General features: G+C 35.0%; 1 protein-coding gene and 1 non-coding gene across 14 annotated transcripts in view; both read left to right on the top strand.

Moving 5' to 3' along the window:
- CHD9 (chromodomain helicase DNA binding protein 9) overlaps positions 1-13,169 on the top strand; it is a 167,062-nt gene that overhangs the window by 110,369 nt on the left and 43,524 nt on the right. For all 13 annotated transcript variants that reach the window (XM_045818956.1, XM_045818951.1, XM_045818948.1 and 10 more), the window contains 6 exons: positions 1,233-1,354; positions 4,498-4,741; positions 8,726-8,902; positions 10,565-10,708; positions 10,826-11,081; positions 12,177-12,387. In XM_045818956.1, the coding sequence (XP_045674912.1) occupies positions 1,233-1,354; positions 4,498-4,741; positions 8,726-8,902; positions 10,565-10,708; positions 10,826-11,081; positions 12,177-12,387 (1,154 nt within the window). The remainder of the gene's footprint in view (positions 1-1,232; positions 1,355-4,497; positions 4,742-8,725; positions 8,903-10,564; positions 10,709-10,825; positions 11,082-12,176; positions 12,388-13,169) is intronic.
- Positions 9,862-9,998, top strand: LOC123806228. The gene has a single exon (XR_006783461.1). It is a non-coding gene; the product is annotated as a small nucleolar RNA SNORA42/SNORA80 family (small nucleolar RNA).

The following is a 13,169-nucleotide window of genomic DNA, read 5'->3' as shown; positions in this document are numbered from 1 at the left end:
AAATGGAGACATTATGATTTTATTAAATATTTTGGCCTGTCCTCTTTCAAATATAGTTTGGTCATAGAAAGTTCTTACTTCACTACAGGAACAAATTTAAAGGACACATGGACAAAAACTAGGGGGAGGGTGGTAATGGGAGGGAAGTGGGGAGAGATGGGTGGGTGGGCTGGATGGGAGTAAAAGGGAGAAAACTGTACTTGAACAAGGATTAAAATTAAAAAAGGGAAAAAAAAGAAAGTTCTTACTTCACTTAAGGAGTTTATACATTAAAAGACAGGAACAGATTACTTGGGGATTAGCACCAGAGTGAGGAAGGCTGCATGAAAAATTTGTAGATGTGATGTAAAGAAAGAAAAGGAATTCATTATTCCATGGAAGAGATCATATTGTTCTTACAATAATTTTTTTTTGGTATTCTTATATTCTGGTCTTATTTTATCTCCCAGTAATAATTAGTTTATTATGGAGGGAACAGCTTTTCACCTCCACTTTTATTTACTTGCATGTATTTCCTTGAGCTAGGAAACAAAAGCATTAACTAGTTTAAAGGGGACTGAATCAAGGGATATTGTGACAGGGAAAGATTTTGTTTTGGGGGTGGAAACTGTCTTGAGTACAGTGTTGAACAGTGGTGACGGTAAGCATTGCCTTTCCCTATCTCAGGGAGAAAGCTTTCAGTCTTGAACCATTACGTAAGATGTTAGCTATGGCTTTTATTATAGGTACACCTTATCAGTTTGTGGAAGTGCCCTTCTGTTCACAATTTAAAGAGGTCTTATGAGGAACAGATGTTGGATTTTTCAAATCCCTTTTCTGCATCTATTGAGATTATCACATTTTTGTTTGTTAGTGTGCTGATCAACATTGGTTAATTTTCAAATTTAAATCATCTCAATTCCTGGGAAAACCCCCACTGGTCACATATTGTTAACATTCTATTTGCTGAATTTCGGTATGTATTATTGCATCTCGGCTCATGATGGATATTGGTCTGTAGTTTTCTTGTAATGTCTGCCTGAATGTGGTATCGCTCATTGAATAAGTATGCCTTCCTCTTCAGTTTTCTGTAAGTTTATACAGAACTAATTTGGTTTTTGGATGCTTGTAAAATTTCATCATAATGCCATGTAATGTTCTGCTTCTATGATTATTTTAAAAGCATTACGTATAAGATGTACAGAAATGAAAAAATGTGAAATGTATCATTCATTCTTTGTTTTTCCATTAAGGATCGTCCTCCCTCTAATCTTTGGAAGAAAATAGATCAGTCCAGGGACTATAAAAATGGTAATCAACTCAGGGAATACCAACTGGAAGGACTCAACTGGCTCTTGTTCAATTGGTACAATCGGTATGTAATGTATCTTAGAAAAAATTTTAGTGTGTTATTTTTTATATGTGCCAAAACATGTTAAATAAAATAGGTAGAGATGTTGTTATATTATTACTTACTCTCTTGAAGTAACTTGAAGTTACCTCAAGAAAATTTATGTTAGCATTTTTACTACAATTGCTTTTTTTAAAAAATACATATCAACCAAAATAGAATAAAGTTGATATGTTGAATAGTAATTAAATTTGGAATCTCTTTCTTAACATGAAACATCTGCTGTGTTTCAGAATGTTTTTCAACTTATCGGCGAATGCTACTGTTCGACAATAATTGTATCTGGCTAGTAAGATGTGAGCAGTTGTGTCTGTAAGTGTTAGACAGGTCTGTTATTTAATGTAAGTTTTCACAGAAGCAGGTCGTCAGCATGATAAGGAATAGAATACAAAATATGAGAACCTAATAATCATTCCCTTTTATTAATTATTTATTTTTATAGTTCACAATGCTTTGTTGAACATTATCTCACTTTTTAAATTGAGATGAAAAGATAATTGCAAAGAAGTAAAAATGGTGTCATGATTGAGAGAGAAGTATAGTAGTGGATACAAAGGAGCTGATGAAGGCATTATGAGTAACAATAGCAAAGTTTGATGACTTTTATTCAGAATCATTCTTTTGTGTGTTTTTACTTCTCACATGATTTTCTTGAGTGGCTCCACTTTGTAACGGTGAGATACAAGACGCAGTCAGTGAAGTCAGGTTGGCCTATTACCCTTGCAATGAATGCTGTTTCCCCTGGTGTATAGTTTGTAAATCTTTATCATCATATTCCCCAAGAGAACCTTCCAGGTAAAATAAATAGTCAATAAAATATGGTTTTGCTATACCTCCCTTATTACATTCCTTTCCCATTTCCTGAATTGCTTGTTTAAAACACTCATCATTTTCCTCAAGCCCATATCATAACCCTTCCCCCTTTATTTTCCATATGTAACTACTTCATAGAGAAGCCTAGGGCCAGCCAGTAGGTGAACTTGTTCAAATCCTTGCCTGGCACGCAAGCCTACAGCTGTATCTCCAGCCATAGTTATTCTTATCTCTGTCTGCATGTATCAGAAGTTACAAGGTCCCTCCCTGAGACCAAGACTAATGCTACCACCTCAACTCTTGACATGCACCTCATCCAGGCTCCACTCACTCATCATCCTTTGCTCTTCTATCTTTAAGCCATCTTTGAAACTAGTGCTGTACCTTCCATCTGTAAACAAATTCATGTTTAACCTATCTATAAAAACACTAAAGAAAAGGATAAAGTTTCACACGGCTCTCTTTCTCCTTCTAGCTCGCACAAGTCCTCTTTGTAACTTCCTAGGCAATTTTCTAGGACGGGGGGCTGGCCCGAGCTCTTCCCATGCACTCCTTTCCAGTTCTCCTTAGGCCTGTTATCTGGGCTTGATTCTGTATCATCTCTGAACTTTTAATTTTCCAGTTCACAGGATACTCCTCAGCCTTAACTTGTTGTCTTTGCTACATTGGATAATAGCAGCTACTACTTCTTCCTTTACACTTTTCCCCAGTTTGCACCCCCAGCAGCTTCCATAGGGTGACTCTATGCTAGATCTGTAGCACCCCGGTGCCTGTTCCTTTCCGTTGTCTCTACTGGTTCTTTTTCATCTGCCTGCCCTATTAATGTTGTTTTCTCTTTTATGCCCCAAAGTCTTTTTCCTCTCTTCTCATATTACATACCTGTTCTCCCTAAGCCATATTCTGTGCCCCTCTATGCCTTCACATATCAGTAAGATGGTAATGGTTTCATACTTTTACCTCTTAAGTCCTTAAATCCCAAACCTGTATTTCTTTTTGCCTCTTGCTGCTTTAAGATCTATCTCAGTGATTCTTTAAACTCAACAGATTAAAAATTAACTTCATCATTTCCTGTTCTCTTCATACCAAATTTATTCTTCCTCCATATTTTACATCTCAGTTAAGAATAATACAATTCATTTACTCACCCAAACTGAGAGAAATCTGGTTGTCATTCTACACCCCGTACACTTGGTTGGTCACTAGGTCCAAATTGTTCTCACTCATAATTAATTCTGGAATCAGTTCTCCTCCCTTAGTCCCAGGATCCACCCACTCTTTCCTGTGTTACTGCAGGACTTTCTCAATTAGTGTCACAACTTCTAGTCACTTCACCTTCTAATATCCACAGTGACATTGGAGCAAATGTCAAAATACAAACTTAATCTCATCAAGTTGAAAAAAATTTTTAACTTTATTAGAGTGATGTATAATGTTACGTGTTTATGACTCTTGCTTATCTTAAAAGTATCCCCTCCATTTACCCTTCTCTCAAAACCACATTAAATACCGTGAAATCCCACGGTGGGTCGTGTTCCTTACACTTCTTGGCCGTGCTCTCTGGCAAAACACCAACCTCTTCTCTGAAAGCAGTCTTCTTGTTTCTGGTCTCCTGAGCCAGAGGGGGACACTTAGTCCTCTGAACTTCCAAAATCAGCTTAGTACTGGCGATCCTTAATCAACCACATATCATAATCATCAGTGGAGCTTATGTGAAAAATTGTAGCTACTTTTATTATTCTATTCCACCTTGAATCAAAATGTATAGGGAAGGGCCCTGGGTACCTGGGTTTCTTTCGAACACTGTAGGCTCTTCTAATGCGCAAAGCTGAAGTCCAGTGCTTTGTTTGTTCTTCTGTGATAGCACATTGCATGACCATTTACTTATTTATTTGCATGTCTGCTTCTCTAATAGATACAAGCCCCTGGAAGGCAGAGAACATGTTCTATTTCTTTTGTATCCCATCTTCTCATACTGTCCCTGAGATATAGAAGGTATTTAATAAATGCTTCCTGAATCAAATATTTAGTCTGCCTTGTGCTTGCCATTTCACTCTTTAAAAAACAGTCTGCTGGGTGGTATCATTATTTTAGAGCTACAAAAACTTATAGTTTTCTCATTGCAGGATTACAACAAAATTGTAATCTTTAGCTTATTCTGCACTTCAGCAACTTTTACATTTTTATAAATGCTAGTGTTTTAATTTGATCATTGATTATTTTTGTATATCTTTGAAATTGTTGTAGTATACAGAAAAACCCAATGTCCACTTGGATAATATATTTGTTTATTTCAGACGAAACTGCATTTTAGCAGATGAAATGGGTCTTGGCAAAACAATTCAATCAATTACATTCCTCTACGAAATCCTTCTGACGGGTATAAGAGGACCTTTCCTGATAATTGCTCCACTTTCTACTATTGCAAACTGGGAGAGAGAATTTCGTACGTGGACTGATATTAATGTTGTGGTTTATCATGGGAGCCTGATTAGCAGACAGATGATACAGCGGTATGAGATGTACTTCAGGGATGCACAGGTGTGTTATTGGTCATTTGATTTGTTGTTTGAATGCTCAGGTTGTAACATGATAAGCATTACATAGCGATTCCATTCAGATTTAGAGTAGATTTCAATTGCCTACTGAGCTCTTACTTCAGTCTCTTTATTCATCGTATGTATTTGACAATAAGTTTTAGTAGCTAAAAACAAAGACAAAAGTAGTCACGTTCGTGCTGTAGTTTATTGTAAAGTAGTATTCTAATTTATAGAAATGTACAAATCTGTATCCTTAATTTTTAAGCTAACTGTTTTACTAGTTGTTTTAAAATACACATTTAATTTAGAATTATAAAGGTCTCTTAGATCATCCTCCATTTTTAAAGTTTAAATCTTCAGCAAACACCATGGGTTTAAATGCTTATTGAGGTGAAATGAAATCTCAAATAGCTTTTCTTTCGTGTTCGTTGGATTTTGATTTAGATATTTAAAAAAATTTGGTTTGTTGTCCTTGACCAGGTAGCTCAGCTGGTTAGAGTGTCAACCCAATAGGCCAAGGTTGCAGGTTTGATCTCCAGTCAGGGCACATACAAGAATCAACTAATTATTCATAAAAAAGGTGGAAACACAAATTATGTTTCTCTTTCTCTCTCAAACTAATAAAAAATAATTTGGTTGGTTTTATATTCAGATGCAAGCATACTGCTATATATTTTTTCTTTTTGGATTGGTTATTCTACTGCTCCAGGGATGCTTATGGCTTCGTTCTCCCCTATATCTTCCAGGCACATTTTTCATTTCATGTTGGCAATATACTGTTGAGGAAGTGATTTCCTGTTTTTCTGCTACATACACAGGTCATAAAATCAAGAGATGACATTATAAGGCAGAATTTCCTAGCAGAAAGTTTTGAAGTTTGAGTGGTAGTACAACTCTTTTCAGATAAAAACTTTTGTTAAGAAATAAGAAACAAAATTAATAAAAACACATTTCACACAAAATTGTACTTTTTAACTGGAAAAGGTTTATTGCCTGATGCTCTACCTCTTCTTCAATAGCACCATGATTTTTTATTTTTCTTTTACTCATTTTTTTTGTTTGTTTTTATAAGGATCATTATAATTTATGGCCAGGTCATGTGACATGATATGGGTTCAAGTAAGATTACATACATAGCTTTGTACTTTCACCTACCAATTATAATGGATTTTATACCTTTTTGAGGCTGAAATGAATAAATTAATTGATTTTGTTCCTTTAACCTCATTTTCCCTCCTACTTCTGTATTTGAGACGATTACATTTCTGTCACATTAAGCATCTACAAAATCCTTTAATTATTCTTCAGTTCTGTGGAAAACTGTTACCTTTGCTCCTTTGGAGCCTGTGACCTTTTAGTTAAGGTATTGTTGGATTTTCTTTCATAATGTTTTGTTATTCTTAATCAAACATTTGTGAAATTTTAGAGCTATATGACATTCTAGAAGTGAGTTCAATCTCACTTTTTTACGGAGGGTACAGTTAACATGTTGACTATAAGAGATTTTTAACAAGGTTACAATTTTAATGTCTCATGAGTTTGGTATTAATATGATAGCCAGAAAGCTTAAAGATTCTTCGTATCTTCTAAACAGTATTATATATTAAATGTTATTTTTTATGGTACATGTTATACATTCTAGAAAAATATTTGAAGGGTGTAAAATTTCAAAAGAAAGACTTCTCATGTAATGAGACAAATAGATCTGTACTTTATATATAGAAAAAACTTTCCGTATCTCTTTTAAATGTACTTTAATATAAATTAATTGAATATTTAACTGTGTTCTTTTCAAGTTACTAAATAGCTTGAAATCACAGTAGTAATAAAGTTCTGCTCAAATTTTCTGAATTGCCATAAGAAGAATAATGCTAATAACCTCAAATATTTATTGAATATTACCATGTGCCAGGCATTACGTTAGATGGTTTACATATGGTATTTCACTTAATCTTTGCAGTGGCAACCTAATAACTAGGTAATAATATTATTATTCCCATTTACAAATGAGGAAACTGAGGTGTGAACAAGTTACTTAGTTTCCCTCAAAGACACAGCACAAACTGGGAATAATAAACTCAGCTGAATTAGACTTGAGAGCCCGTGCTCTTAAGCAATGTGGTATCCATTTAATTTGATGCATCATATTTTGGGTTTTTAGAGCTATATAAATACTACAGACTTATACTTTATACTTATTTTCTACTAGAGCTATTGTCCAGCTTAATGGCCAGTGTATGCAACCAACATGAATTAATCTAATAGGAAATAAAATCCTGTCATAACACATGATCTTTCATCAGCCTTCGTTTCTCCCTAATTCCTAATAGTGTGTCGTTTTCAATCCCACTTAAACTTTCTCTTCACTTGGATGCTATTTCTGTAGCACCACCTGTTCCTCCTGAAGGCCCCCTTTACTGTTTTTTTCTTACTTCTATCTAAGTGTAGGGTAACCCAGGGCTCTGTGTTTCCATGCATTTATATCTATTCTCATTCCTTTAGGGATCTCAGTAGCACAGTTTAAGAACAATCTATACCACTGGACATTTTCAAATCTGTGTCACCAGTTCTAACCTCTTTTCTAAATTCAGGAGTCATATCCAAATGCTTCTTCAATACTGTGCTTGGGTATCTACCAGGTGCCTCAAACATAACACGTCCAAAAGCAGAATCCTGAATTTCCTCATTGTACTGAATAGCAACACTAACTTCTAGTATTTAAGCTACGAATTTTTAGAGAAAAACTTGAATCCTTTATCCCATTGCACAACTATCCATTAGCATGTCCTTTAGCTCTGTTTTCAAAATACATCCAGAACTAGTACTTCTCACGACCTCCAGTAATTATCTCTTGCTTTGATTACTATGACAGCCTCTTGACTGGTCTCTATAATGCTGTCCTTGGGGCATTTTACTCTTTTATTACAGTAGCCAAAAGGAATTCTTTTAAATTTATGTCAAATCATGAAATTTCTTGACGAAAACCTTCCCCTAGCTCCTCGCTCAGAGTAAAAGCCAAAGTCCTCACTACGGATTGTAAGACCCTGTGTAGCCTTATTCCCTGCACACACTGGACGTCAGCCACTCCGGCTTTCTTGCTACTATCTGAACACTGCCAAAGGTACTCCTGTGTTAGAGCTTTTTACGCTTGCTACTGCCAGCAAAAGCACTTTCTCCTCTAGATCTCCAGGCATTAACAGGGCTTCTTCCCTCATCTTCAGCACGTTCTGCAGTGGTCACTTCTCAGTAATGGCCTCATAGCCATTCTTATGTAAAAAATTACAGTGGTTACCTCTGACCTCATGCTTCCTGATTATTTTATTTTATTCCTCATCCCTTATACCATTCTAACTTAGTTTTTAAGTGTTCTTTTAAAACAAAATTGTGGTGTTTATTTTTTCCTAAATGGCTGTAACCTGCATTTGTTAACTAGAATGTTAAAGTCCACTTGGATCATTGTTTTTGTGTGTTTCACTTACTACTATATCTCTGGGAACTAGAACAGGGTCTGGCACATAGACACTCAGTAAATATTTGCTGAATAAAATGACTTGGGTGGTTCATTTTGATCTGAACTCTGTATTTGCCATTCTGTGTATGGACTCATGGATGTAAGTAATTAATATGAATATTGAAATTTCATTGGCCAGATTGTGTGTGGCCACTTCTTTCTTTACCTAAAATGGTTATAACTCTTAAAAATTATTGTGAAACATTTTATTAAGGAATACTTACTTGGGTATAATCATAAATTATGTAATTGTGTTGCCATAACTTTTAAACAATATTCTTAAAAACAGCAATCTATTATAGTTATAATACTAAAACTCATTTTCAGGGAGTGTATGAATATATATAAACATTTCAGTGGAGAATAGTTTATTGTAGATGTCATTAGATATAATTTTATGCAATTTGGCAGGCATTTAAAAAACTATGGTCAAGGTATTCTAACAAATTACTGTATTTGATAATAAATTTCTAGGGGCGTATTATTCGAGGAGCTTACAGATTCCAAGCCATCATCACCACTTTTGAAATGATTCTTGGAGGTTGTGGAGAGCTTAATGCAATTGAATGGCGCTGTGTAATCATTGATGAAGCACATAGGTTAAAAAATAAAAATTGCAAACTTCTAGAAGGTCTGAAACTCATGAATCTGGTAAGTAATGGCATTATTATGACTTAATTCAGTTTCTTTTTTTTTTTAATTCAATTTCTTAGTTACATAGTAAAAGACCAGATAGAGTGAGATAGCTAATACTATATACTTAAGCCTTTTTAAATTTTAGAGTAATTTCTATCTGTGGTGATTGAGGGTTTTTGTTGTTTTTGTTTTTGTTTTTGCTTTAAGGGAGGGTTGTCTAATTGGCCACATGCAGCCTAGGATGGCTATGAATGCAGCCTAAAACAAAATTGTAAACTTACCTAATACATTATGAGATTTTTTTTGTGATTATGTATTGTTACACATTTTAATGTGGGGCCCAAGACACCTCTCCTTTCAGCATCTCTTCCAGAGATGCCAAAAGGTTGGACACTAAGGAAAACATCTTATTTGTTTTCTACGACTTAAAAATTTTTAGCATTTTTGTTTCAAAATGCTTTAAAAAAGAAACCTCTGTAGAAGATACTGTTGAAAAGAAAATATGATTGTTTCAACCCATAAATTTTTTAGAAGCCCCTTTACCAAAGTTTCAGTATTATTCAGATCATTTACATTAAAGGGATAAAGTTCCTACATGATTGCACGTGCTTGGTATATGTTGGTTATAATGAATAAGTATTATTTTTAAAAGTCATATTCTTTGTGTGCTTCTTTCAAATCAAAATGGTTTGCTTTAAATTTTTTTTAAGGAAGATCACAGAATTAGTACATGAGAACTTGGAGAAATGATGTACATGTGGTGAACAAAGTGCTCCTTTTTACTTCTCCATCCGTGCCCACCCCTGATTCCTTACCCCTGATTCACAGCTTGGTGTGTGTCTTTCTAGACGTTTACTAGTTAGTGCACATGCACAGATACATGTATGCAGATGTACAGATACGTAGACAAATATTTAGCTAAGGAATTTAGAAGTATTGTCAAGTAAAATTATAAATAATTTGTATAATTTTGAGCATGGTAATGGATTTATGGCGGGCCCTGCCCTGTGGGCCTCTCATAGTGTGCCCATGCCAGAGTAAATCACAGCCTCGAACCATTGCCCAGCCTCCTTATCTGTGGGCTGCGAGCACTGAAGGGGGTTGTACAGTGTGAGAAAAAAATAATAATAATTTGTATAATTTCCAATAAAACTGTTCTGTTTAGTTCATCCACTATTGTATTTAACATGTAATGCATTTCTAGTTTAGAAGCATATTCCAATCAGCCCTTCACACTATTGGATTGCAGCCTTAATAATTTGAGAATTTGTTCTTTTGTGCAGTAAGGCAGATGATCTACCAACCTGCAAAGAAGGCTCAGTTTTGTATACAAATTACCATACCAAGAATGGTTGAATACAAAAATAAATACCCTCTCTGTTCTTAAAAGTCCATTTAATGGACTTTTTATAGAAAATCTAAGAAGTATGCTTCTTCATTTAGAACTTTTAACAGCTTGTGAAGTGAGATATTACTAGAATGATACAGAGCTTTTAAAAAGTGATTGAGAATTCAATTAATGGAGATTTGTGGGTAGAGATGTATTTTGAATTGACTTGATGATTTCCATCAGAAAAATACTTGCTTTTCAATTATTGAATATTTGATAACCTATGTGAACTTTCATATAACTTTTGTATTGTGGTATTCGACGTGAATTTTTCTTGCTTTACATAGGAACACAAGGTGCTTTTGACTGGCACACCTTTGCAAAACACAGTTGAAGAACTATTCAGTCTTCTCCACTTTCTAGAACCTTTAAGATTTCCTTCTGAATCAACATTTATGCAAGAATTTGGGGATCTGAAAACAGAGGAACAGGTAAACATTTGGTCTTTTGTTGCATAAGTACATCAGCTCTTTTCTTATTGTAATTATGTGTATTGAATGTGCATGTAGGTTATATTTTCTTTTTTCTTTTTTTTTTCTTTTTGGCAGGTGCAAAAACTTCAGGCTATCCTGAAACCAATGATGTTGAGAAGATTGAAGGAAGATGTGGAAAAGAAGTTGGCACCAAAGGAAGAAACCATTATTGAAGTAGAACTCACTAACATCCAAAAGAAATACTATCGGGCTATTTTGGAGAAGAACTTTTCGTTTTTGGCCAAAGGAGTGGGGCAGACTAATGTGCCTAACCTGGTCAATACCATGATGGAGCTCAGGAAGTGCTGTAACCATCCCTATCTTATCAAAGGTAGCAAAAATGATGGCACACAAATACTTGTTTTTTTCAAGAAGTACCCATGCATAGAACAAACGCACTAGCAGTGTAGCTGCAGTGGCAGTTACAAGAAAAGGCACTGATTCTGCACCTTCACTCTGGGGTTCAGAGGGATTACAAGTCATTCAGAGTCAGGGGCCCAACATCAGCCCAGGCACCCATACTGCCACATCAGTTTGCCATATCGGGACTTGAGTTGAGTCTCACATGGACTGGATTTCTCTTTCAGTGTAACCCTTCTCAGACACAAACACAGCAAAGCCCGGCCCGTCTTTGGGCCTCCACACTTACGTATTTTTCCCGTTATCTTTCCAGGTCAGGTAGTGTCTCTTAATTTTTGCGGTCTCATGTTACTTTTTAAGTTCTTGTCAGGTACTGTACTGGCGTTCTCTCTGTACAATGTTTGGGTCCTTTCACTTATTTCTGTGAATATACTTCTTATCCTACTTTACCCAAGACAAGTTATTTCTTAGCCTGGTAATGAACTAACTTGCAACCCTGGTACTCTACTAACAATAGGCTGAGGGAAGGCAGAGAACCTTCAGTGCTGATCTAGACGCTCTGGAGGAAGTATTCATCAGTGACTTACGTGTTTCTTGTTTCCCTGTTTTGATGACCAGCAGCATTCCCATTCAAATTTATGATTACCTTTCAGTGATGGATCACCGTTTTATTGGTATTTAAATACTAGAAGTTTGTTTAAAAGTATATGATTGTCACCTAAGTCAGGACCACATTTTCATTAATTTTTTCCCTTATTATATTATTAAACCTTCAGTGAACATAAATTTATATAAAACATCATGCTAGGTGTCTGGGGAGATAAAACGATGCTTAAGACATTTTCCATATACTCAACCTAATTGTCTATATACTCAACGCAATCTGGTCGTGAGGTTTTAGTCATAAACAAATAATTCTAATAAAAGTGATTTATTACCTACCATCAAAAAAAAAATTAGTATATTACAGCAAGGTAGAGGAGCACTAATTCTGATTTTTGAAAAAAATGAAAGCAATTGGATGTCACATTCATTTATTCATTAATGCTGTACATTTTTTTGACAGGTGCTGAGGAGAAAATACTTGGAGAATTTAGAGAGACATATAATCCAGCTGCTTCTGATTTTCATCTTCAAGCAATGATCCAGTCTGCTGGTAAATTGGTCCTTATTGATAAATTGCTTCCCAAAATGAAAGCAGGAGGTCATAAAGTGCTCATCTTCTCTCAGATGGTACGCTGCCTTGACATCCTGGAGGACTATCTTATACATAAACGGTAAGGCATAGAATTCATCCCTGGAGTTATTCTGTGATTATACTAAGTGTCTGTTGTACACAGGGCTAAGGAGATTGATTAAGAAAACTTCTCAAACTGACTATTTGTTGATTTAGGAATGGATTTATAAATGTACATGTTATATGATTTCTAAACTTCGCAGCAATGAGATTTTAAATAGACTTATAACCATCTTCAAAATGGAAAAAAAAAGACTCAAGATCCATTTCAGATCTATCTCATTGTTACAGTTAGATCCTGAACTTTCTGCGCTTTGATGCCTATTATACACTATCTACGATTTGTTAAGCTTTACTCATATTAGTCTGATGTGGGGTTTTTGCTTTGGTTTTTTGGTTCATGATAGATAGTCCTAAATATTGTCTAGTATAGTGATTTAACATGCAGTAATATCTGACTATTTAGTCAGGGACACTGACCTATTTTCCCTTAGATTGTCAAGTTAAAAAATGACAACAGCCAACACAATAATAGCTGTCTGGTGTGAACGAATCAAAATTATACCTACTATTTTTGTCAGCTTGGCAAAAAAATACATTTTTTGGTATGCTGCAGAATTTTAATCATTAATTTATGTGTGCCATGAGATGAAAAAGGTTGAAAACCTCTAGTTTAGTCACTACGTAGTTATATATTTACCAGAGCATTGGTGGTATAATGAGATATCAATATATTTATATAAAAAGGAATCTGAAGATTGACCTGTAGGTTTTAGTTCAGTGGATTTTGAATTGAATAGATAAGTAAAGGTCTATACTAGT

Source organism: Phyllostomus hastatus, unplaced genomic scaffold (assembly GCF_019186645.2).
Source record: "Phyllostomus hastatus isolate PE091 unplaced genomic scaffold, TTU_PhHast_1.1 phas_scaffold_345, whole genome shotgun sequence".
NCBI classification, from domain to species: Eukaryota; Metazoa; Chordata; class Mammalia; order Chiroptera; family Phyllostomidae; genus Phyllostomus; species Phyllostomus hastatus.
The sequence above is the reverse complement of the archived record's forward strand: the minus strand, read 5'-3'. Positions and strand labels throughout refer to the sequence as shown.